The sequence below is a fragment of the Podarcis liolepis genome (genome assembly GCF_965112155.1).
Source record: "Podarcis liolepis genome assembly, chromosome: 2".
NCBI classification, from domain to species: domain Eukaryota; kingdom Metazoa; phylum Chordata; class Lepidosauria; order Squamata; family Lacertidae; genus Podarcis; species Podarcis liolepis.
The window spans coordinates 42,184,547-42,211,207 of NC_139555.1; the positions used below are offsets into that span (position 1 = coordinate 42,184,547).

At 45.2% G+C, this 26,661-nt stretch overlaps 2 protein-coding genes across 3 annotated transcripts in view; both read right to left on the reverse strand.

Annotated features, from left to right (window-relative positions):
* DNAH9 (dynein axonemal heavy chain 9) overlaps positions 1-2,146 on the reverse strand; it is a 183,189-nt gene extending 181,043 nt beyond the window's left edge. The window contains exon 1 of the mRNA XM_083487398.1: positions 1,605-2,146. Within this exon, the coding sequence (XP_083343524.1) occupies positions 1,605-1,997 (393 nt within the window). The 5' untranslated portion in view covers positions 1,998-2,146. The remainder of the gene's footprint in view (positions 1-1,604) is intronic.
* A 2,692-nt stretch (positions 2,147-4,838) lies between these two features.
* ELAC2 (elaC ribonuclease Z 2) lies at positions 4,839-25,209 on the reverse strand. 2 transcript variants are annotated; one of them, XM_083490713.1, is made up of 24 exons: positions 24,767-25,209; positions 23,756-23,806; positions 23,597-23,667; positions 23,307-23,371; positions 22,251-22,308; positions 21,832-21,900; positions 20,795-20,947; positions 19,891-19,949; positions 18,593-18,651; positions 18,432-18,504; positions 17,849-17,961; positions 16,334-16,432; positions 15,463-15,601; positions 15,286-15,371; positions 13,419-13,528; positions 12,368-12,464; positions 11,001-11,139; positions 9,894-9,932; positions 9,627-9,736; positions 8,569-8,668; positions 7,885-8,005; positions 7,664-7,742; positions 6,819-6,963; positions 4,839-5,901 (listed from the first exon to the last, which is right to left on the reverse strand). In XM_083490713.1, exons 1-24 carry the CDS (start codon positions 25,192-25,194, stop codon positions 5,659-5,661), a joined length of 2,706 nt encoding a protein of 901 aa, XP_083346839.1. In that variant the 5' UTR covers positions 25,195-25,209; the 3' UTR covers positions 4,839-5,658. The 2 variants fall into 2 exon arrangements, with proteins under 2 accessions (XP_083346839.1, XP_083346838.1); XM_083490712.1 differs by having other exon boundaries at positions 15,286-15,374.
* Between the last annotated feature and the right edge of the window lie 1,452 nt (positions 25,210-26,661).

Below are 26,661 nucleotides of genomic sequence, written 5' to 3' on the forward strand. Positions count from 1 at the left end.
GAAGGTGACCTGCGGTCTCCAGTTTTTCAATGCTGCACTGTTGTAATGTGATTGTTCTATTTTTTACTTTAATTATGTTTATATTTTAATGTTTGCATAACTGGTTGGTATACTGTGTAAACTAATTTAGTTACGTTGGTACTAAACAGTAGATAAATTTATAAATAATAATGACAATTTCCTCCCCTGAGTCTCCTCACAGGGCTGATATACAGAAACTAATTCAGATTCTTTTTACCTTCAACTTACAGAGTATGTTTATATGCTTGCCTCTCTCTCTTCCCCATACTAGGCACTGTGTAGTTCTCTCTATGAAGAATTTGTGAAGATGAACCCTATATTGCATGAGTTTCAAACATCTGTCCAAGCCCAGGAGCTGAAGTGCTTGGAAAACAGATGACCAATGAGCTAAGGTGGGAGCAGAAAACTCAAATTATACTGGACCTGACAGCAAGGGACACTCCAATACTCACCATGACTGGGATAGAAAAGGAACCAGGCGCTTTTTGGCTAGCTGCTCATCCACCTGGCACTCCCCCCTCCCTTTGCAAACCAGTAATAAAAAGAGGATGATGAATGTTCATCACTCTGATGAAAATTATGATGAAAACGTTTATTACAAAAAGTTGAAGGGACCAGCAGCATAAACATGCAAAGCTACCTTAATAGCAAGCCTGACCCCAGTCATCCAGGTAGCTCCAAAATGTCCACTTCCACAGGCAACAGCTCTCCATAGATTGTAGAATTGTACATTTGGACGGGACCTCAAGGGACATCCAGCCCAATGCAAGGCTAGAGGCTTGTTTCCCAGAAAGGTTCTCTAAAACCCTGTTAACAGAGGGTGCTGGGGACCAAACCGGGGACTCCTGAGGACCCTGAGTTAAATAACCCGTTCCTGTTCAGAGGGCCACCCCTCTTCTTACTACATGCTGCTACCCAGTACTTTTTTCTGGGGGGGACGCAGACCCCTAAACATTTTGTGAATCTTTGTACTTTTGTCCATTTACTCTATTTATTTTCCCCGATTTCAACTATAAAATGGGTGATTTTCTTGAATCAAAATGAGATTTATTTATTTATTTATTTATTATTTATTTATTATTTTAATTATGGATGTTTATATTTTAATATTTGCATAACTGGTTGGTATACTTCTAATTTAGTTGCATTGGTACTAAACAGTAAATAAATTTATAAATAACGATGACAATTTCCTCCCCTAATTCAGATTCTTTTTACCTTCAACTTAAAGAGTATGTTTATATGATTGCCCCTCTCTCTTCCCCACACAAGGCACTGTGCAGTTCTCTCTATGAAAAAAAGCACTGCTGCTATCCTGGGTCTTGCCACTCAAAGGAGGCGATGCCTTCTGGCCTGTCCCCCCTTTTTTCTGTCAGGGTCCTAAGTTTAGCAGCTTCTTGGCAGATCCAAAAAAAGGGGGGGGTCAGCAAGGGAAACTACTCACCTGCTGGACATACAACTAGTATGCAGCTGAGCTGCTGCTACAGCTACGAGGTGGAGGGGCAATGCCCACCCCCTTATGCCAGACCTCTGACCCGAATTCAGCCCTCCCCAGAGCGCCCGGCCCCTTCGAGCAGCCCTACCTCCTCCACGAGGGCTGCGAGGTGCTCCAGGGGCGCGGAGGACAGGTCCCCATAGAGCAGGTGGCCGGGAGCCGGCGGGGAGCGCAGCGGCCCGGGGGCGAGGCGCAGCAGGAAGACCCCCTTGCCAGAGCGACCGGTGCCAGGCGCCAGAGCCAGCCGGTCAGCCAGCGCCAACTGGCCCCCTGCGCCCGGCGTGACGAGCAGCAGCCGCTTGGCCGGGTCGCCGTCGAGGAAAGCGCGCAGGAGCGGCCGCGCTTCGGAGCTCCCCGCGCAACGCTCCCAGCGCTCGGGCTCCACGCGCAGGCTGCTCGCCACGCGCGCCCCCAGCAGCCGAGCCCGGGGGTCCGTCTCGGGGGCGCTCTCGAAGTCTGGTTCGGGCTCCTCGCCCCCCATGCTGGCCGCCGGCACTTCCACCGGCCACTGTTTGAGGGGCGGAGCCGCTGTTGCTTTGGGGACGGAGGACGCCGCTCCGCCGCCGCCTCCTGAGAGGAGGAGCGAGGGGACTTGGCGCGCCGCCTCCTTGCGCTCCGCCCTCCGCTTCCACTTCTGATAAAAACACGGCGACGCAAGGGAAAGCGCGAATGGGCTGCAGCTGGCGACGGATTTAGTCATTTGAGCCCCCTGGACTCGGTTCCGAAGCGTCTGCAGCCCATGCGAGGCTGCGTTTTAGCCGTTTAATCTTGAATGCATTTTAAGAACAGGCACCAAAGCCTTGCTCCGCCTTCTCGCTTCCTTTCCAAAGCCCTGCTATTAAGTAATATACACCACTCGCAAGCGATAATTTTGAGAATTAAAACCATGAAGTCTACTGAAAGCAACAAGTATTTCTCTTTTTTAGAAAGGGAACTGCGTGTATGTGTGTTATCAACCCTATTTCACCTTCCTTCCTTCTTTCTTTCCTTCCTTCCTTTCTCTCTCTCTCAAAAAAATGTTATAATACCCAACTGACATTTGAACAGCCTAAAGGACATCAGCTATAACCCACTATTATGGTCAAAATAAAAAAATTCCTTCCAGTAGCACCTTAAAGACCAACTAAGAACTAACTTAGTTGGTCTTTAAGGTGCTACTGGAAGGAATTTTTTTATTTTGACTATGGCAGACCAACACGGCTACCTATCTACTACTGGAACCACTATTATGGCTAGAGGAGGACATGGACCAGTGCCACATACTAGCGTCACATACTTATTCAAGTTCTACCAGCTTGGCGGAAATATCCTTGTTAAATGGCAAAAGATGTTGGATGATTTCATCGATGAGGGCAAAAGGTATACAGGTTCAATGGGTTGGAGGTTTAGGGTTTCCTAACTTGCAGTGCTATTACCATGCCTGCCAGTTTAACAAAATGATTCACATGATGAGAGGGGACCATGAAATTTACTGGCGCTCCATGGAAATTGAAACAGATCAGGAGTATTACAGAGCTCTCCCTTTCTTGAAAATAGCACCAGTGAAACAGAAAACTCTTTCCAACCCATTTTATGCAACCACTTCCAAAACAGGGGAAAAAAATGGTCTTCACACTGGATATCTTCTCAATCACTGCTACTGCCATTTTTGTTACTCTTCCTTTCAACACAATAATGGTATATTTTAAAACTTGGGCAGCAAAAGTTCTTTATCAGCTGAAAATACCTTTTAAATGATGGGAGTCCTGTTGACAAAGGAATAAATAAAAGCCCAGCTTGGTGACGATCCTCTTATAGTTTTTCATGAATTTCAAATTTGTTCTTTAGCTCAACTTGGCCTGAGACATTGAGCAATCTTGTTCCTAAATTTTTGATTTTATTCTCTTAGCAGGCAGACTAGAAGTAGCAAGACACTTGTGTCACAACACTTCCTTCTCTGCTGGGTCGGTAGTGCAAAGTGTGGGATACTGCTCTAATGGAAAAGCTGACTGATGTAAGCAGGACTGGTAGAGTAATAAATAACTACACAACCTTTAGAAGACGTCTGAAGGCAGCCCTGCATGTTTTAAATGTTTTATTATGTTTATATATAGGTTGGAAGTCACCCAGAGTGGCTGGGGCAACCCAGTCAAGGTACAAATAATAAAATTATTATTATTAATGAGTTAAAGAGTCTACCTGCTAACAAATGCATCCGCTTACTGTGTATGCTCTTTGTGCCAGTTTCTCAATTCAGGTTTTCCTTTTATTGCTTTTGCTCTGTCACCCATGTATCATACCCATTATGACAGGCACCCCCAAACTCAGCCCTCCAGATGTTTTGGGACTACAACTCCCATCATCCCTAGCTAACAGGACCAGTGGTCAGGGATGGTGGGAATTGTAGCCCTAAAACATCTGGAGGGCCGAGTTTGGGGGTTGCCTGCATTATGATGCACATAGCATGTTGTAGCTTGTTACTTTCTTTTGGACAAGCACCTTTAGTAAAAATTTAATGCTTAAAAAAAAGGAGGAATATTGTACAGATTGGAAAAATGCAGTACAGTGGTACCTCTGGTTAAGTACTTAATTCGTTCCGGAGGTCTGTTCTTAACCTGAAGCACCACTTTAGCTAATGGGGCCTCCTGCTGCCGCCGCACCGGAGCATTATTTCTGTTCTCATCCTGAAGCAACGTTCTTAACCTGAAGCACTATTTCTGGGTTAGCGGAGTCTGTAACCTGAAGCGTATGTAACCTGAGGTACCACTGTAAAGGGCAAGAGCAACCAATGATCTGTCCTGTGAGGGAAGGTTGGGGGGGTAAAGTAAGGGAGGACATGGTAAAGGGTACAAAATTATGCACAGTGTGGAAGAGTGGACAAAAATAAGTTTCTCCCTAATAATCCTAGAACCAGGAATCATCCACTGAAGCTGCATGGTAGGAGATTCAGACAGACAGAAGGAAGCAATTCTTCACACAATGCAGTTAAACTGCGGCCATTGCACCTGCAAGATGTGGTGCTGAGCACCAACAGATTTGTAAAGGGAATTAGACAAATTCATGGCGAATAAACCTACAAATAGTTGCTATTTCCAGGATCAGCACCAGCATGTCTCCGCATACCAGTTACAGGTGAACGTTGAGTGGGAGATGCCTATTGCTCTTATGTCATATGTGGATTTGGATGCTGGGCAATATGGGCTTTTGGTCTAACCCACCAGAGCTTTTCTTCTGACATGTTTACTCCAAAATGCATCAAAAAGGCAAGTTTGTAAGTTACAATAGTTCTGCTTCCAAAACCTTGTCATCCAGGACAACATGCGCACGCACACACGTACACAGGTAATTAGTAAATATGATTTACTGGTTCCCTTAATTTAAAAAAAATACAAGGAAGAATGACCCACAGCATCAATGCTGCAAATACCAAAGTGGTGGTGAGTTCTGCAAGATGTATCCTAGGTATCTTGCATTACTGCTGCAAGCATGCATAGTGGCAACACATCACATCACATCCTCTTCCATAGTGAGGTATTTCCCCACTAAAAATGATAAATATTTAGGAAGTCGCAAAATAGAGAGAATCACCCCGTATTCCAGAGGTCCTATCCCCATTTGTTAAAATATCCTGATTTCCCTTTGTCTAAATCGGTGGTTGCCAAACTCCCCTGCTTCCACAGACAACTTGAAAATTGCTGAGGGTCTTGGTGGACCACTTAGTGATTTTTCTGCCTGTTGTAGCAATTGTAACACACTGTGCTAGACGATGAATGTTTTTTACTGCATTTTTAGAGATGCACCACAGATTATCTGAATGAAGCTCCATGGACCACAAGTTAGGAACCCCGTCATTTGCTGCTATCTGCTTCAAAGTTTATAAAAAATGAAAAATAAAATATTTCTAGCAAACAATCAGACAAGCCATTAGACTAGATCTGCACGCTGTAGCCAGGAAGCACATTCTGCCAGCTGTGCTAGTCATGTGTCCAGCAGGAATTGCACCTGTAGAAGCAGCACAGGTAATTTACCAGAGGCCAACCAAGTTTGGCTAAGCTCAAGTGTGCAGCTGCCTTCCAGAATCTTCTGTGCTGTGCATACCACATGTCATGCATAAGTCACTCTCCCTGTCAGAAAGGCACAAAGGCAGCTGTCTGCTGCTGTGCTCAGCTGAGAGTTTTTAGCTTTTTGTTTGGCGCTCCGTGAGAATCCTCAGTGTGTTCCAATTTCATTTTGGCTGGTGCCTTGTTCTCAACAACAGTCCGGGCCTCAGAAGCTTTAATTGCCTCTTGGAGAAGACGCAGCTCCCGCTTCTCCCTCCGCTCTTCCATCTCCCCAATCTCATCTGCGAACAAGGCTTTCAGCGGCAGGATCAGTTTTGGAATAGCAGCAAAATCGCCAAAACGCACCTGGTGATGAAGGCAAATATTAGAGCAGCAGGAATTATGCAGTACTGTACAGTGGTACCTCCGGTTAAGTACTTAATTCGTTCCGGAGGTCTGTACTTAACCTGAAACTGTTCTTAACCTGAAGTACCACTTTAGCTAATGGGGCCTCCTGCTGCCGCCGCACCGCCAGAGCACGATTTCTGTTCTTGTCCTGAAGCAAAGTTCCTAACCTGAAGCACTATTTCTGGGTTAGCGGAGTCTGTAACCTGAAGAGTATGTAACCTGAAGCGTATGTAACCCAAGGTACCACTGTATCTCCCACTCACCCACAGCTAATAATAAACCAGGAATAGCTAACCTGTGGCCCTCCAGCTGTTGTTGGACTACAACTCCCATCATCCTGGATAACTGGCCATGCTGGCTGGGGCAGATGGGAACTGGGAGTCCAACAAACATCTGGTGGGCTACAGATTTTCTGTCCCTGCTATAAACTACTGTAATAGAGGAGATATGTGCATAGCATTCTCTTGGTTGTGGACAAAAATGAGTTCCTTTTCCCAACCTTCAACTCTCCTTGACCTGTGTAGGGCACACGAAAGGAAGGTTCAATGCAAGCCAGCACAGTGCTGGACTACTGCAGTCTCTGGAGCCCCAACATACTTTTCTAATGTAAGTAAGTTGGGATCCCCAGCAAAGACCACCCAACGAAAGCTGACATATGACTGGTGAGTGCTAGGAGCCAGCCCAATGTGGGTTTGATAAAGGAAGGTGAAACAAGCATCTCTGATCCCACTTGCTCTTGTTCTGTATGGTCCGCCCTCTTTGCAGATGCTAAAAGCCTGATTTAGTAAACATTTTCAAGGGAGAGAAAAACTTCTCTCAAATTAGCTGAAAATTTGGAGCTCTCTTATACCTCAAAGCTCAAGTTCTTCACTCACCTGCATGTGATCGAATGCAATTCCAACTTTCTCACTGAAATCCTCACTGAAGAGAGGGATTTTGGCATAGCGCTGGCTGAAGTGATTGAGCATGATGAAGTCTGCATTCATCTTCATCCCAACTCCAATTGCTTGGGAGGTAGTACTATAGAAAGGAAGAACAGTAAAACAAAGGGCTATACAATATGAATTGCAAAAGGCTCCCCTCAGGTATCATAATAGCCAATACCCAGCATAAAAGAAAATACTAGGAGGAGTGGAAAACATATAACAACACTGCAGGAACAATATTTTATGAGCCAAAGCTTCCTACACAGTTTAATTATTTCAGTTGCTGTTATATATAACAAGCAAGCAGAAACACCCATGTCAACATGAAATGAAATGAGTTTGGGTCTTAGTAGTCCATAGCTTCCCTCCTGAGTTATGCTCTGGAACAGACTGTCATTTCATACTGTTTGGCTTCAATCTGTGGACATCCTGCCAAAATGCCAAAGCTAATTCTGCTAGAGATTGGGAAAAGCTGTAACTTTTCACTGCAATTATTTACTTTCCCAGTAGAAAGCTGTATTATTTCAAAGCACATAACCCTATCGTTCACCCTTTTTTAAACATTTAAGATAAAAACAAGATAGGTCCAGACCTAAATAAAGCCTGATCCACAGAAGTGCTGAAGGCAGAAACAGCCAGTTGGTATCTGCACCAATCTTACACAACTACTAGAGGAACACAAGGTGCCTCTACACATTTCCCATTACTACTTCAATTCAAGGAAGTACTGCCTTTTCATTTCATTTATGCCACTCTAAGAAAATGCCAATACCACTCCCCCTTCTATAATTTACCTGTGCGTCTTCTCTATAGCTTCCTCTTCTAACCCATCTTCCAGTGTAGCTTCATGTATCAACAGAGAAGCATTTTTCCCTGTAAAAATGATTTGTCACATTTTAGGGGGAAGGGGGAGAAGGAAAATAATTAAACAAAGATATATTTGGCTTTCCACACAGCATTGCCAACAATTATCAGATAATCTAGGACCATTGGAAAAAAACCCAAAATCACTTACCCATTTCGACTAAAGCATCACATGGCATAGTGTCACCAGAATATACTATTTTCCACCCAGATTTGTGAACCATGGAACAAGCAAAGGCATTCTTACAGTGTCGGACCTCACATGTCTGAAACTGAAAAGCACAACATGCTGGTCATTGGGATTCTCCTGTAGAGGAAAGAGCTTGGTTCCCTCCCTGGAGGTCAATAAGACAAGGTAAAGTAATCAATCACATTTACTTATATGTACAAAGTAGTATCCCCAATGCAGAAGTCACTACAAGGATTCAAAAGCAATACAAGCATAGATACGATGTAAAAATCATCAAACCCACCCCTTCATTATGTTAGTTTAACACAGCTAAAAAGCATCATTTAGCAACACTAACCAATTAGCAGCTGACACCTTTTGACACGTGCAATTTGTCCACTTTGTTGCTACCCTAATTTTACAGCAACAGCTATTCAGTAGTGCTTAATCTGCAATTCTCTTTGAAGCTTCTACAGCATTATTTGTTGCATTCCCCGGGCTGTCTTATCTTTAGTCCCTATTCAATCACACAAATTGTGGCCTTGTTTCTTTCAAGCTGGCTGTTTCTAAGAGAAGACAATTTAGCTAAACAATTTAACTCTTGCACTCTCTACACTCCCACAGGAGCTTCCTTTCTACCCCCATCCCACCACGAACCTGCCTTACCTTTGCAAAGTCGTATATCTCCAGAAGCAAGCTAATGAAAGCCTTTGCTTTAGGTTTAAATACATCACAATCTTCTATTAAGAACCGTGCAGGAATCAAGCTGCAAGGGGGGTGAAAGACGCAATATGATTATGCCAAGATTTCCCCCTCCACCCCACAATTACCAAAAGAATAAGAACAGCAGTACCACCTAGTGCAGTCAAGGGGCAGCAATTAACCTCTTGAAATAGTACACTCCCCCATCTGCCTTCATAATCCCCTATTTGCCACTTTTGTGAAGGTGGTGATGACTGGAATCAGATGATGGTCAGGGACAGGGGGGTTGAATCTGGCTTTCTTCAGGGATCAACAGTGTGAACAATTATCTGATTGACAGATAGGCATTACTTTGGGGAAATGGCCTTGTAGCCTTTCCCATTCCTGTGCTACGGACAAAAATCACTCATCACAGAGTATGCAGTGCTCTCTGGAATATGTAATATATGGTTCTTATTAGCCAATACAAGAGAGAAACAGAGCAAGTGATCAGACTCAAAAAAAAATCCAAGCTTTAAGGCCGCTTGCTAGTGGGGCAGAAACACCAAGGAAATCCCGTCTCAATAAGCCTGCAAAGAGTTCATCATTTTCACCTTCATGGGTAAGAAAAGATGGGAAGCATGCGTTAATACGGATTGAAGTAAATACATCTTAGCCTATGAGCATGAATAGCTAGACAATCTGGACCAGCAATAGATCCTTCAAAATGGACACAAGCATTTGCTATTAAACTAGCAACTATGACGGTCTTGAAGGTTTGGATGAAATTAGATACTTCAACCCAAACTTGACCACTATCTAAAAACATTTCCCACTTTAAGAAAGCTTAAAAACAGACTCCTTCAGAGGCAGGACATAGCAGAGGACAGCAAAAAAAAGCAAAACAAAAAACACATTTCTGCAGCTGCACACCACGAATTGGGGTAAAGCATGGCAGCAGCTGCATCTGAAAATAGATGCAGTGCATCTGAGGGCCCTGCAGTGTTCCATAGCAAAGCAAGACACCTGGTGTATCTACTCACTTGATGTGCCTCAAGATTTCTTGGCAATGGTCATGGTACTGGTGCAGCCATGTCATGATCAATGTGGGTGCAATCAGCAACAGCGGGCTGGAGGGCTGACCCAGGGTCATCTGAGGTAAGAGAGAAGCAAAGGTCGGAGATGTTGCAAGGCTAAGTAAATAGGAAGCATGCATCAGATCAGATACAAGGCAAGGACTGACTCTGTTAATGTGTCAGTGCTGCCACTCTCACAAAGTTGAGCTCTAGCTTTAAGGCTGACATACTTACAAACGCTCGATGTCGCTGCAACAATATATTCAACAAGCCCTAGGAGAGAGGAGAGTCCCATTGTAAATAAGACATCTGGCTGTACACTTGTCCATAAGCAACAAAAACTGAAATGAAGTAAAGTGGTACCTCTACTTACGGACACAATCCGTTCCGGGGTGCTGCTTGCACCCCAAAAAGGCCGTAAGTAGAGCGTCGCTTCTGCGCATGACGCAATAGAGCGCTCCTGTGCATGAGTGGTTCTGCATGTGCGGCGAAACCCAGAAGTATACACTTCCGGGTTTGCCGCGTTCACAACCCGAAAATCCGCAACATGGACATAACGCAACTAGAGGTATGACTGTACTACACCAATCTACAGTGGTACCTCAGGATGCGAACAGGATCTGTTCCAGAGCCCCGCTCGCATCCCGAAGCGAATGTAACCGTGTCTGCGTGTCTGCACGTGCCACATTTCTGCACATGCGCGTGACGTCATTTTGACGGTCTGCGCATGCACACGCGGAAAACTCCGGAAGTAACACACTCCGTTACTTCCAGGTCGCCGTGGAGCACAACCCAAAAATGCCTAACCCGAAGCGTATTCATCCCAAGGTATGACTGTATTTGTTTTAAGGGGGGGGGGGGACTACTGCTTGAAAAATAATAGGAATGTTGCCGTGTAATGTACTTCCAAATATGTGGAGACTGCGCACAGGAAAGATAAAGTAGCTTTGCCCAATTTTAAATGTCAGGTAAGGTTTTTTTAAAATAAATATAAAAAATAACAACAATAATAATTGAAGTGCAAATTGTTCTAACTTACTACACCTCAAGACAAGGATTTGCTTTCAAACATTTATTTTATGGAAAGAAAAAGGTCCCTGTAGCATTTCAAAAATGTCAACAAATTGGGTTAGCTGCTCAGCCACACAGTATCATCGTAACTTCATAATGACTTGTCACCAAGAAAGAATTAGCTACACCAAGCCACCTTTTTAAAGGTTGATAGAAAAAATGAAGGTGCAGAGGAGAACATAGGGTAAAATCTAGACACTTCCCCTGAGGACATTAACATATAGTGGAGGGGGGAGAATGCTATAGTGCCCATCCCTATGCAATACTCACTGTATGATGGTCAGCATGTATATGAGACACAAACACAGCTGCAATGTTACACAGGATTCGGTCAATTTCATCTCCATAATGACGGCAAAGCTGGCCAAATGTTCCTTCACCACAATCCAGAAGCAGAGACTGGGTAGGGCTAGCAAGAGAGTGAGTGCAGGTTTGTACCACATCTACTAGCATCAGTATATTGAGATATCTGTCCAGCACCCAAGGAAACAAAGGCCAGCAAAAGCTTCTGATGCTGACAAGATACAGCATCCCATGATACAACTTCAAGGATAAGGGCAAAGACAGTGGTTCCCAATTAGCTACGTACTGCCCCGTTTTTCAGAAGCCAAGCCATGTACCCCCTACTTTTGAAAATTTTGATATCTCTATGGTATTTCTTCTTATGTGAACAGTGCCACAGACCCCCTGGGTGGGTTACATGGACCACATGGGAACCACTGAACTAAGGTATCAAGTGAGGAGATGTTGCTGCATGTTCTGGCACCATCCGATTACGTGGTACCTCTAGATACGAACGGGATCTGCTCCGGAGCCCCGTTCACATCTAGAAGTAAACGTAACTAGCGATGGCATGTCTGCGCGCGTCGCTTTTTACCGCTTCTGTGCATGCGCGTGACGTCATTTTGAGCGTCTGCGCATGCGGCGAAACCGGAAGTAACGCGCTCTGTTACTTCCGGGTTGCCGAGGAGTGCAACTCGAACGCACTCAACATGAAGCATATTCAAGGTATGACTGTAGTAGGAAAGCACAAAAGGGCTTTCTCCATTGGTGTGCCTAGGCTGCCCTTGGGACATCCATCTGGCCCACTCCTTCCTCATGACTTTTCCATCGTCAACTCAAGACTTTGTTTCAGCAGGCCTTTGGCTTGGCCAGGCCTGACTTTATGCCTATCACATGCGTCTGTCTTTGTTCCGTTTTTCCAGTTTCTCCTTTTTTTAGGTTTGTGATGGAAGCTGCTTGAGCATTTCAATTTGACACAGAAAGGCAGGGTTCTAAACTGATATAATAAAAGTTTCACACGTGCAGCTTGCTCAAAATGCAACAAGCAGCATGTGCTACAGCAGGAAGATAAAAGAGGAGACTTAGAATAAGCAATTGCTCGTCACATACTAAGGAGCCATCTTCAAAAAGCATCATCACTTGAGTGAAAAGTCTAGGTTAACTTCAGAGAAGGAATGTGGTGGTAAGCTATAGGTGTGATTGCTGGATACTGCTTGATAGCTACAACAGCTGGGAACAAAGTTAAAAAGCGTTTGGGTTTTTTTAGCCCTCGCCACTTGGGACTGGGTGTTATTTGTCAACAATTCCTTATAAGAGAACCTGCCTCCACAGGACACTCATGTGTTTGTACCTACCTAAGGTTTATCAGTGTAGAGCTAACGTTTCGGATTTTCATTGGGACCGCAGAGCCTGTTCCTAAGAAAACAACTTCTGGGTAGGAGCCAGCGGTTCCTAGAAACAGACAGAAAAGAACATGAATCCTGCAGACTCCTGTACTGCGACAGCTTACAATAATTTTATTACTCATACCCCCACCCATCTGGCTGGGTTTCTATCTCTACTTCACCTAGAAAACATAGCACAGCCCTCCGGAAGGAACAAGAAGTTAAACCCCAACAGTGTTAGAAGGACTGGATTCTGGCCGTTTTCAGGTCAAGTGAAATAACTTTCTAGTGAATAAACGGTGTGATTTTTAATATGTTTTTAAACTTTCCCATTAAGCTTTCTCTTTCAACTGGAAAATACAGCCCTAAAAACACAATGGCAACTGATATGCTGCACAGCAAATAGTGAGAAGTGGAGGTTTCCACTCTACACCCCACTAGCTGCAGCCCAGCACAGCACACATTACACCTTAAGCAAAGTTACACTGTTTTCTGGCAAATGCCTGTTGCAGTACAACCAAGCACCGTATCCCCCAACCTTGCTCAATTATTAATTCTGAAGTTTTATCCTCCGCCTTTCCATTCAAATGCTTCTCAAAATGGCTTACAACAGGCTGTAATTAGACAAAATGAAATCCCACTCAGACACACAATCTAGCAGTCCCCTGACTGTTGGATGTGGTCATTTGCTACTAACTAAGCAGTGGACCTTTACAAGAACAACTCAACAGACTGGATCAGGAAGAAAAACTTAGAAAGGGGGCCCGGCGGGAGACAGGAAGAAAACATCCCATATTCCAGATGTTCTCAGGGGATGTAAACATTAAAGAAAATCAAGGAAGTAGGAATATTATGTCTAACATCCCTTCAAAGACAACGGCCAACTTTTCAGACATTGTCTTTAAATAGTTCTTATTTGTTGCTGCCTTTAGCCTCCAAAACACATCAGGAAAAAGAAGGTTGTATCACCCTCCCCCGAGCTTTCTCATTAGCCCTTTCCAAGCACAGGCAACCTATTCACCTGATGAGGCTGGTAAGCTCTCTTTGCACTTCTGCACACAGTCCTGGAAGTGAGGGAGTTCCAAGGCTTCAGCTACAAACTCAGCAGGATTACAAGCAAGGACAGCCTCCCTGAAAAAACAGAAAGTCAAAAGTGGAGCAGGGGAGGGGGAAAGAGAAAAATAACAGCCATTAATTTCCCAATCAAAGTACCGAATTACTTCTCCCAAGCATCCTGATTGCTCTTTCCATTCAGTAAAATTTGCCAGCACCAAGAAAGCATTTTTATCTTCCACCTGCAAACCCCAGGTGCTCTGGACCAAATCCCTTGGAAGTCCACTCACCAGACGAGCATCAGCTTAAACCAAAGGAGCCCTTTGCAAGCTGCCCACCCTTCAATGCTCCTTGTCTCCCTCGTCTCAACCAGCCTACCTCACAAAGCTTTATTCCCCATTGCTACTGAAACCACTGTCTGAGTTAACAAGTAGCACTGGGGGCAGAAATAGACATTAGACAACATGGAGTTGCCACTTGCCTCTAACCTCACACCAGGGGGAAACCCATGAATTATGTACTACAGCTCCCATCAGCTTCTGTTGGTCATGCTGGCTGGGGCTGATGGAAACTGGAGTCCACACTACCTGGCACCACATTGGCTACTCCTGCTCTGGTTTAATATTAGACCAACACACCATTCCACCCCGAGAAGTCAATGATTTGGGAAGGACAGGGTAACTTCCTGCACAATAGTGTTATGTCATGCACTGTGTCAAAACTTTTTTTTTTAACTGACTTTAATATTAAAATTAACTAGGCCTTATTTGGAATAGGGCAGAAAAAGAAATGGAAAGGCAGTAGCTCCATGGCTCTCATAGTACAGTGGTGCCTCGCAAGACGAAATTAATTCGTTCCGCAAGTTTTTTCTTCTTGCGAGTTTTTCGTCTTGCGAAGCACGGTTTCCCATAGGAATGCATTGAAAATCAATCAATGTGTTCCTATGGAGACCGTCCGGGGACAGAGGGGACCTGTTTTAAAGCAAGGGAAGGGGCAGCGGGGAGAATCGCTTCTCCCCGTTGCCGCCCCTTGGTTCAAAAGGGGTCTGGGGAGAGAGGGGAAGGCGTGGGCGCCTTCCCCTCTGTCCCCTCTTTTGAAGCAAGGGGCGGAGGGGAGAAGATCGCTTCTCCCCGTTGCCGCCCCTTGGTTCAAAAGGGGTCCGGGGACAGAGGGGAAGGCGCGCCTTCCCCTCTGTCCCCGGAGATTGCGGGGCTGGCAACGGGGAGAAGCGATCTTCTCCCCACCGCCCCTTGCTTCAAAAGAGGTCCGGGGTGCGGGGGCAAGCTTCATTTTGTGAAGCAAGCCCATAGGGAAATTCGTCTTGCGAAGCAACTCGAAAACGAAAAAACCTTTCGTCTTGCGAGTTTTTCATCTCGCGAGGCGTTCGTCTTGCGGGGCACCACTGTATCTACTTCTACAAAAGCGAAGAAAGGCAGGATTGTTATTTTACTATTTAAATATTTAGGTGAGGGGGGGAAATCACAGGATTATTAAAAAAAAACAACTAAGCAGTGTACATAAAATAATTACAGTGGGATCTCGGTTTACGAACAGTCCTGTTTACAAACTATTCGGTTTACGAACTCCGCAAAACTGGAAGTAGTGTTCTGGTTTGTGAACTTTACCTCAGTCTACGAACGGAATATGAACGGTGGAAGGGCACCAGCGGCGGAAGGCCTCATTAGGGAAAGCATGCCTCAGTTTAAGAACAGATTTGGTTTAAGAACAGACTTCAGGAAAGGATTAAGTTTGTAAACTGAGGTACCACTGTATCTGAAAGTAATTTTGAGGGCCTTACGTCCCTATCCAAGGACAAGTTGTAAGTGCTCACCAACCTCTGCCATTCTGGTTTGGGCCTCAGCTGGTACTTGAGGAGGCACTCTCCGCGTGTGACAGGTACATCGAATGTGGCCTCTTCTTCCTGCTGGGCAGACGGGAAAATATAAAAAACTGTGCTACCAAAACAGTTGTGCAAAAGAAAGGCACACTCTGAAATCAAGCAGAAACTTCACCTTGCTATTGTAGCAGGTAAGCAATGGGAAGATCTCTGGGTGGATGAGGTTGAGCTGGGTCTGAATCTTGTGGCTGCGGAGTTGGTGCACCGAACGGCAATTCTCGTTGAGTATCAGGTGCTGAGTACTGGCTCCAAATCTGGTGGGATAAGAAAAACCAAACACACGGCTCTAGCGGGTCAAACTTGAGGTTACTATTAGAATTTGTAAATGAGGAGGGCTGTTTTGAGTAGAATTGTGCCTTCTTGGTTGAGTCCCTCAATGTTCTGCACACTAACACAGTTCACATTACTTACAATGTATTCACCTTGTCAGGTCTTGCTCCTTACTGTGTTCCCAGTCTGAACACTGTTTCCCTAGGTTTAGCCCTGCTAGGATACTTGACATGTCTCTCAGGCTACAAGGACAGGGTTTGTTTATCTTGCCTCCCAGATAATTTTTTAATTTTATTTCCCTGCAAGTTGTGTTACTGAATACACACAAAAGAACAGCACAAATCACATCAGCAAGAAAAAAACCAAACTGGGGAAAGGAGTGCCTAAGAATATGACAGGCTTTGCTTGCAGACAGGAGTTGTAGCTAATTCACAGAATTTTTATCCAGGTTAAGATTTGCAAGAGGAGCAGATTTAAGCAGGGAACCTTGAAAACTGATATACTGTAGAGACTTTAAAACCACGAGCGAAGTGGTTCCTTGGACTTAGAAGGCAGCTTACCTTCCACAATTTAAGCCCAGTCATGTGTCAGCTGAGAGGAATGCAGCTGGCATGTGCACCAGCATCTAGAAGGTGGGGCTGCCCCATATGTTCAGTACCCATGGGAACATCTGAACAGGGCTACAGACAGTATATAATTCCAGCCAACACACATACCTTTCTAGCCACTGCTTATACCGGCTGTCCTTCAGAATACGTTCTGGAGTTATATGAACGACTAAAGCCACAGGAGTCTCCTGTTTTCCTTCTTGATACCTGCAAACAAAACGAACAGTTAAAAGCAGTGGTTCTAGCATGTGGGGAGAGATCAACCAACTCACATGGAGCTCACAGGGCAGGGGGTGGAGGTGAAGCTCCAGGGAGGGAGGGGTGGGCTCCCAAGGTAGATGAGAACTTCTTATAAAGAGCAGACCTGCTGGATCAGGTAAAAGGATCCTCTAGTTCAGTATCCTGCTCTCACAGTGGACAAGCAGGGGCATCATCAGGTAAACACCGCTGGCCGTAGGCCCTTATGACAGGGTTTCTGGGAATGGCTGCATTGTTAGTGCCATATCACGCCAGTGTGATTTGGGAAGATGGGAGTTACTGTTTTGCTCTTCTGTTTTCCCATATATGACTTCAGAACGCAAGCAGAGAGATCTAATGCCAATATGAGATTACCATCCCACTCTACAGACAACTGTATGCACATGACTGCACGCAATCATCTCCAAACACATTGGTGGGGCAGGTGGCTGGGTAGCAGCCCAGAAGGCAGAATAACTTTAAAGCGTGACCACACAAAACTGGGAATTCAAGTAATTAAAGAGGCACCAATAGAAAGCATCAGCTGCAACATTTCAGCAACATTTCCTCTAGGATCAGCAACATGGGGAGCAAAGTGAATACAGTGGTACCTCGGGTTACAGACGCTTCAGGTTACAGACTCCGCTAACCCAGAAATAGTACCTCGGGTTAAGAACTTTGCTTCAGGATGAGAACAGAAATCATGCAGCAGCGGCGGTGGGAGGCCCCATTAGCTAAAGTGGTGCTTCAGGTTAAGAACAGTTTCAGGTTAAGAACGGACCTCCAGAACAAATTAAGTCCTTAACCCAAGGTACCACTGTACTTGACGCAAGCCCAGTGGAAGCTTTTGACAAGTTTCTTCAAAGTGGATCAACTACTTCTGGTCAGACAGCAGAATACTTTCATACCACTTCCAAGATGGCCAAACACAGAAGGGGCCATGGAAGCCACGGGCATCTGTGCGAAGTGCAGTAAGCCCTTAGTTGAATAGCTATTATCGGTAGCCACGGTGTCAGAGCAGAAGAGCGATGCTCACACGGAAATATCCTTCAGACACCGCAGAACAGTGTGCCTAGGCTGTTCCACTCTTACAAGTCCATCTGGGCAGAACCACTGGCTATCTAGAACAGTACTAGTGATCTCCTAGCAGTTCCATATTGCTAGTTCCCACAGAGCATTGGTTTCTAGCCAGTTGCCCACTATTTTGCTCATGTGCACTGCATCTTTCTGTCCTACACACAAAAATTACTTCTTGCTAGATCTCTTGCAAGTCACACGACAGCTCCAATATGTTGTTGGCAGGAAATGCCAACTGCACAGGAAGGCACCCCCCACCCCACCCCACATACTGAATATGAAGGTAGACATGCACATTCTTAACCATACCTTCGCAGTGTGTCGTTTTCACAGACTGCATCTATAAAACCTTCATGAGGACACTCCACTATTATGAAAACTGCTCCTGGGTCTGTAGGTGTGCAAATTTCTTCGGCCAAGATCTGGAACAATCACACATCTCAGTATACGCTATTTAACATGTACGAACAACACAAAATTCAAGGACTATGTATTTGGTGTCCCAAGCTGACAATTTGAAAGCTACACCTAAAGAGTCAAGAGATTGGCATGAAGCAATTCTTGTCATCTTTGCAAATACTTCACAGGAAGTATTGGCTTCAGAAAGTCAGTCACTTGAATCCACCATGGTGAAAAGATCCAATGCTCCCCTCCACCTCTAGCCATTTCATGACATTTCTGACGTTATAAGAACAAATCAATGCACCCATAACCAGTGTAGCTTCATGTGCTAATCAGAGATCACCAGCGATAAAAGACAGAATGTTTTAGGCTGTGCTCCCTTCAGCCAAACAACAAGTACACAAGTTCAGTGACATCCAAAAGGCAGCGACTCACAACAAGAAGCAGGGTCAGACCACGCGGGTGAAAGAATTTGTCCTAAGAGCCATACCTCTCTGCCTTCAAATGTGATGTTCTCTCCATCTTTCACGGCTGCTATGATGGGAGCAATTGCTGCAGTGCCCCTAAAAATAAATTATAAAAAGTTAGTCAACTTAATCAGAGGGATTAATATGTGGGGGGAAAACTCACTAGAAGCCTTTCTGTACTTACACAGGTAAGCCAAGCTCCTTTGCTTTCATCACCAAGAAGTTCCCTTTCTTTGGATGGAGCTGAAGTTAAACAAAGCACATTTAGTCACAAGTTGTTACATCAGAAAACTCCCTTCAAGACATCTACCTACAAATTGATATTAAAATACAAGGGAATGAGAAAAAGAGACTTGTCTGACATGCCCCCAGGCAGAAACTGGAGGGGTGGAAAGTCTCATTTGGAATGAAGTCAACATCTGGAGTGAGGTGTATCAAAAAATACTGAATCCTCCAACAGGCAGCCAGCTTCATAAGAAAGCAAGCTAAAGCTGTAATCCTAAAAAAACTTACTAGGGAGTAACACCGCTGACCACAGTGGGACTTGCTTCCAAGAAGGCAGGCATAGACTTGTGCTGCATGTGTTTTAATAACCACAACTTTGAGGCATTTCACAGTCAAAATTATCCCTAGTCAATGTGAAACATTTCCAAGGAAGCCAATCAAATATATGTTGTGGGGGGGGGATGGGGGTGTCTCGCACACGTATAATAAATCCTGGTGCAATACAATCGTAAGAATATCTATTAAGAACTGTGCTTAAGCCTGCAATCTTAAACATTCCTCAATTTTCCATAAGCAGGAAAAGTGAGAAAAGCAAATGACCACTTACTCAGATAGGCCCCCTCGTAATAGCAAAGCACCAGGCTAGTATTCAGCCTCAACTGTTCTCCACTTCTGAGCTGTTAAAGCTGTGACACAAAGTCTTTATCCAGGAAGTCCCAGGTTCCTGGGAAGCATCATTCTGTACAAAGGTGATGAACCTGCAATGCCACTTATGGTGCCCCCTCCCTTAAATCTTCCCCCATTTGAAATAAGGTCCTAATGTTCAGGAAGTGGGAATAAGGGCTTCTTGTGATGGCACACTGCCAGAGGAAGAAAAAGCAACTTTGCGCGGTAAACAGAGGGCTTTCTATCCCAATCTGACACCGAAATCAGAGTAGAGATTACTCTCTTTCTACCTAGCGCTGGCATAGGGAGTAAAGACAGTGTGTGTGCTTGCACATATGTGCACAAGAGACTGAAGGCATTAGTGGCGAGAGTGTTCTGTACGTGCAAGTGTGGGCTGTATATGTGTTCTATGTGCAGCCAGGTTTGCGTCTGAGTGTGTGTGCTTAAGATACTTTGACTACACTGCTGGCATGTGGCCCTCAAAGGGTTAGCCAAACATCAGTACCACGAAAGGTTAGCTACCCTTGCTGTACATAGAAGCCGGATGTAAAATAGCCATTGAGGCACATTATTATTCAGGGCAATTCTTACCTTACAAACGAATGCAACGACAAGTGATGGGTCCCTCTGACCGATACGCCAGCTACCATCTTAAATGCAAAAACAGAAACTCTGTGTTTAAGATTCAAGTAGTTTGCACAACTTTAAAATAATGCACGTAAATTCTCTGCCAAAATTAACAAGCTAGCATGCCTTGACAATGGGCCATAGCTCAGTGGTAGAGCAACTGCTTTGCTTGCAGAAGGTCCCACGTTCAGAAGGTCCCCTGCATCTCCAAATAGAACTGGGGGAGACTCCCTATCTAAAGACCTGGAAAGCTGCTACCAATCAAGTGTAGACAGTAGCAAGGTAGATGGACCATTGGTCTGACTCAGTACTAGACAGCGTTCTATGCTCTTATGACCCCATGATATTCAGCTGACATGGTCCCCAATACTGAAAAGCCCAGCTATCTACCTGCCCTTGGAGAACCCAAGGCCCAGTTGCTGCCCCAGGCTTTTCCATTTCTGTTGGAGGGGGCAGACACAACATCAGTGTTGTCCAATCTGGTGCCAGGTTATGGACTACAACTCCCATCATCCCAGCCACTACAGCCAATGGTCAGGGATATTAGGACTTGTAGCCCAAAACATCTGGAGGACTTCAGAATGAAAAAGGTTGTTGTTATGTAAAGCTCCCCAAGGATCCTTCCGGCTCAAAACAGGAATAATAAAATCAAATAAATAATTAAACTCCAGAGAGAAACACCTTAACCTAGTTTAATATTAGTTATACCAGAAACGATATTTTGCTTTACCCTCTGCTACCATGCAGCTTAAACTTAGTGCTGGACTTAGTGCTCCTAATTTCCAGGCAGCCCTCCTTCAATATATCTGTATCTAACTGGTGGGTCCTGACACATTCTTGGAACCAATGAGTAGCAAGGCTTCCTCACCCATTTTCTCAGGGGATTCTTTACTCCTGCCACCCTGCACAGACTGCTGCTCCACAGAGGGAGATCCCCGTCCTGCGAGGCGCTTTTGTTCAGCCTCACCAGCTGGTGACTCAGGCCTTGGATGTAGCCTTTGCTCAACTTCTGGCTTTTTGCCTGTTCCAGAAAATAAAATGGGGAGAGGGGTTAAATAAGTGCACATGCGCGCGTGCACACACACACCCTTCTACCCTGGGGACACTAAACTGGAAATAAGAACATATTCAACTGTTTTCATATATCACTTTGAATATCTTTATGAGGAAAATTGGTACTCAACTTGTTAGCTGCTGCAAAATATCATCAGCCAAAGTTCCCTGCTACCATCCAAAATAGTCCCACTGATGCTCCCAAAATATCTGGATTCTCACAACTACCCATTTGACAAGACACCACTTCAATGGGGAAATTATAGGGGAAAGACAAAAGTAGAATACAGGACAGGAAGGCAAAGAATTAACTGCTAGAGGACATTTTTGTGGGTCAGTCTTACAATTAGGGAGCAAATACTCCCTGTTAAGACATAATGGTGCAGTTTCAACTGACTGGTCCTCTTAGCAGTGCCTGCACAAGGACTTCTGCTACTGCAAAGGGGCTTCCCCCACCTTCCTCCCTTCAAAAAAGAACTGGCTCAGGGGTGCTGGGAGAACCCCCAGAACAGCACATGGATGGAGGAGATAACTGCATTAGGCAAAAAGAAATGTTTGTGCTGTCAGAGCAATCTCCTTAGTGCTACACTGAAACCTCCTCAGCATTCTGTGTGGCCTGGGTAGATCTGTCTCAGTCATGTCTACCCTTTGCAAGGAAGTGTGGAGATGAGTGAAATAAATCATACAAAACTCTATATGATATGGAAGCCATTAAGCAGCAGGAAAGGAAAGTTATAGAATGAAATGAAAAGTGCAAAGTAAAATCCCACATAGCCCAAACCAGAGCCCCAAGGCTGTTCTCAGCTCATGTTCATTCCTCCTTTACTGTTAAAATTATGGCACTGTACTCACCTATCAGGGGAACCTGATAGACTGTCATTGTCTCATCCTGATATTCTGGATCAGAATGGGGCCGTACAGCTAGTAACAAAACAGACAAAATACTATTCAGTTTGATGATACTGTTAGTGCACATTCTTTCTACAAATAAGAGAACATAAGTAAGATTATTTCAAAGTTGGATAAAATATGCCCAAATCAAAATCTATGGAACACAAATCCTATCCAGACTTCAGCTGGCTCCTTGCTAGATGCCTCTGAAGAAGATGGTGAGGTCAACAACATGAAGGAAGTTGCTGCAGGGGAATTCAGCATCAAAGACAACGACAAAGATGTGGAGCAGGCTTCTGCTCTAGCTAGACAAGCCTTCCATCCAATCAGACAGCAGCTATTATGTATTTTAAGCACACACACAAACCTGCAGTACCTACCTATGTCAATTCCTTTTAATGGACCAGAAAATACTTTGATTGCCTCCAAATAGTTTTGCTGGAATATATAGGGGGGCGGGGTAGAAGGGAGTGAAGGGGAAGGAGGGGAGAGGAAGAGAGAGAGAGAGAGAATGTCAAAATTACAGCATTGCACAGGTTTTTTCTAGCAAGACAATAGCATGGATCAGTGTTTTTCAACCTTTTTTGGGCAAAGGCGCACTTGTTTCATGAAAAAAATCACGAGGCACACCACCACTGTGTGCGGAGAGGGAAATGTCAGAGCCCCGCTGCTCTCTATGGGGAATCGGATGAGAGCGGACCCCCTGTCCGCTCTCATCCAATCCCATCCGATCTGATCCCCACCCAGGACGGATGGAAAATAGGGTGGACATAGTCCGGCGCCCGCCTAGTGGGCGAAAATTTGACTTTTTTTAAAAAAAAAATCTTTTGAATTTTTCAATTTTTCCCACGGCACACCAGGCAACATCTCGCGGCACACTAGTGTGCCGCGGAACAGTGGTTGAAAAACACTGGCATGGATTACTCTTATGTTTCCTATTTAACCATATGCACCCCACACTCCACACACAGCTTTTAGCAGTTCAAGGAATGTAACTTATACAAGTGGAGAAGGGCAGATGGCAACAACTCAGACTAGAATCAACTTAGATCAAGTTACAGATGTTAAGAAGGAAGACATATTTCCTGAAAGTAAGGAATAAGTTTTAAGTTCTCAAGTTTGCCCTCCTGACAGTACACACAGTACCACAAAAGCTTAAAGCTGCAATCCTATACAGATATATTTGGGAAACTACTTCTGAGTCAACATATACAGAATTGCGCTATTATACAAGCTCAGGGCTTTTACAAACCTTGTTGTTCCCTGTCGCAGAGCACAGCTCTCAGGTGGGATGTGTTTGAGCCCACCATCACCCCTGACAACCAGGTGACCGCAGGGGTGCATTACTTCAAACAGTTTATCCAAGAATACTGTAATGGCAATAAGGGATGATGAAGGGTCTCACAGGCAAGCACTGTAAGAACAGCATCACTCACCAGCTGTGGCGGCCCAGAAAGCACACACTTTGGAACCCCTGTTTCTTTTAAGGTAAGAATCATTCCTGGAAGAGATAGCAAGAGCTAGTTTTCATGAAGAAACTGTAAAAGACCCTTGAATGTTTTAAAACCCAAATAAGTCTTCCTACTTCTACTACAGCACTAGATTACTAATTTACTTTTCAGAACTACTTGCAGCCTAACCATCTATAACATCAGCATTATCCTTCTACTGAAGAGCTCAAAACAGCCAAATTAAAACACAGAATCTATTACCTAGTTGAACTCACCTGACAAGCCACCAACATTTGCCCAGTTCATTCTGGTGATGAAGATATTGTCTAAGCGAGCCACTTTTAACCTGTTGCGAAGACAAGAATTAGAATAATTTGCCTGCTGGGATTCTGACCACCTGTGCAACCAACCTCAATCCCAATTATTATACTTACTTGTGTTCTTGCATAAGGCGCTGCACTCCTTCCCCACAATTAAAAAGATACCTGGAATGTAATATTTTAGTTTAAGGAATTTTCAGATTTCTGAAAGCAACAACAAATCTAAAACACCCAGGACTGGCCCAAGAGGTGAAGTATGAGACAGCTCTCCCTCCCCAGTTCACATACAGTAGCCAACTGATTGGCAGCTGAATCTAACCATGGTGATGAGGCAGCAGATCAGTTTAGAGCAGGGTAGGCAACCTACGGCCAGGGGCCAGATGCGGCCCAATCGCCTTCTCAATCTGACCCGCGGATGGTCCAGGAATCAGTGTGTTTTTACATGAGTAGAATGTATGCTTTTATTTAAAATGCATCTCTGGGTTATTTGTAGGGCATAGGAATGCGTTCATTTTTCTCTCTCCAAAATACAGTCCGGCCCACCACATGGTCTGAGGGACAGTGGGCCGTGGCTGGAAAAGGTTGCTGACCCCTGGTTTAGAGGACCCAGGACAGGCTGCATGGTAGCAGGGGGAGCTCAGAGCAAACAAAACGGGGACTACTGCTCCCCCACAGCATGAGCTGTCACCGCCTAATGAAAAGGCCAGCCGTCAAGATGGCCTAATTGCACCTTGTATCCAAGGCAAAGCCTCGTGAACTGGGTGCGTCTACCTCTGACACGCATCATATGCGGCAGACTGGAGGGGCGCTCCTGGGGGAGGGCTGCGTGTGCCCTGGCCGTCTTGCCTGCTCCACCGCTATGCAACTGGGCATGGCCACAACTGCCAGTCCTAATGCAGAGGACGATGGGGAGAGGGCCCAGGTGTGCTGCCTGGTGGGCCACCTGCACTAACTGGGCCGAGATCGACAGAAAAGGAAACGTCATTTAAGGAGGAAGCTGCGCTGGAAAGAACAACCGCGATGGACGAAGAGAAGCGTCGCTCCTCTTCCATGAACTAAAAACCGGGACGAAGGGAAGGATGCGCTTTATTTAGGGGCGGCTCAAGGCCTCGGGACACCACTAACCGGTTATACTCGGAGAACACATAGAGCGCGGCTCCCGCGTCCCGCGTTCCGGCCGCCGCCACTTGCAAGAAGACGGTCCTGGGCCCCGAGGGCTGGAAGGGCCCCGTGGCTCCCTGGCGCTTCTCTCGCGAGCGCAGGTGCCGCAGCGAGTCCTTCGGCGGGCGCTGGCGACGGAAGGCGCCGCCCCCGGACATGGCTCTGGCCGTCACCCGCAGGAGACCCCGCCACATCCAGCCACCACGCTCCGCCGCTGCTCGGGAGACGCAGCCAACTGACTGCTGGCTCCACTCCACTCCGCCGCCCAGCGCACGCTGCCCAGACTCCCCGCCCACTTGGCCGCTCGCGGGCCAATCCCGACCTCGGCCCCCGCTCGCGAGCGTCGTTCTAACTCCCAGCAGCCAATAGCCAGAAAGAGAACCGCGCACCATGTGAGGCAGCCCGGCCAGTAGGAAACTAACTGTAACCCGATTTCCTCGTTTCATGTGACGGAGCCTTGGCCATAGAGACTTCGTATATCCTGACAGACAAGAAACCATCGAGATGATTGGATTTTGCTCCTAGTCGCTGGCGCAACACCGCGATCCTTATTGCGTTTCCGGTCTGCATTTTAACTATTTTCGCTCTAACTTCCGGGGTGCACATTGCATCCTGCGCGTATTGAGAATTATGGCCAATGGGGTGTTTGGTATAAAGCCGGAAACTGTAGCAGTCTAATAATTTTCTCTCCGTATGAGTGGGACATGTCCCACTTCACATAATCAAGTTTTTTCTCCCTATTTTGTATTCCATTTTACGAAGGAAAAAAGTTTCTTCACACCTGGGAAATACTGAAGCTGTATTTCCTAATGTCGAAACCTGCTTCGTAAATTTTGTTAAGGAAAAGTTGTGAAAACAATACAACCCCAATATAGCTAAACCCCTTGCTGGCGGATTTGCAATATGAAAGGTGGTTACTATCCCGTGTGGAACAGCGTTTATGTAAACAAATTTTGTTATTTATTGATTTCCAAACTCGGCACCCTCACCAGTACAAAAGACCTCTATACAGACCCTATTAATGGGGATAACTCCCAATTTACATAGCAAGATTCTGATAACTCATTTGGGAACATCTACCCATTTAGTCATAACTCAAAGTGGGAAGGACACTTGGGGGTGGATGGCATCCATCTGTATCAGGAGACAACAGTTGTGCATTTGCAGGTTAAAGTCAAACTGTTGGAAGGTTTATAGGGCCTCCTGTACCTGTAGAGACAGATACGGGAGATACATGTTTTGTTGCAGCTGGAGCAGATGAAGGCTATGGTTGGGCTGCTGCAGATGCTCTAGCACTTTTAATAACAGCACAGAAGCCCTGTTCAATTTAACAGACACACTTCAAAATTCAATGGCATCTGCTTGTGATATATTTCAGTGGTACAGTCTAGTCCAGGTATAACCAATGTCCTACCCTTCAAATGCTTCACTACCTTCCCATCATCCCTAACAAGTTGCTAAGCTGTTTGGCACTGATGGAGCAGAGTCAAATAGCATCCAGAACACACCACATCAACTACCCTGGTCTAGTCCCTTGAAAGCAGTCAAAGCAACTTACAACTCACTGCACTAACAGGTATGGATAATAAGCTACTGTCACTCATCTCCCAAATCAGAAAAAAAGGAAAAAGACAGGTGGTGTAGGAGGAAAAGCCAAATTTGTCAAGATTATCAAAGAGAAATTCAGTGCTATTGTTTTACTGTTATGTGACTGCGCCATCTTGGTTAACACTGTACAAGCAGAAACTGTTTTTCAGAATTTGCAGAACTTTTATATTCTATTGGCTCTTAATTGTTTCACAATATTTACAAGCAGAGGTGCTTGAAAGGTTTTGAAGGGAAGGTATCATTGTTTGTAA

Excerpts from the sequence above, each read along its gene's own strand:
- ELAC2 (XM_083490712.1), bottom strand. The coding sequence starts at position 25,194 with ATGGTGCGCGGTTCTCTTTCTGGCTATTGGCTGCTGGGAGTTAGAACG. Across the intron at positions 9,933-11,000 it reads TACATGCTGACCATCATACA|GGCTTGTTGAATATATTGTT; the intron begins GTGAGTATTGCA and ends CCTCTCTCCTAG. Across the intron at positions 5,902-6,818 it reads TTGCATTCGATCACATGCAG|GTGCGTTTTGGCGATTTTGC; the intron begins GTGAGTGAAGAA and ends CTTCATCACCAG.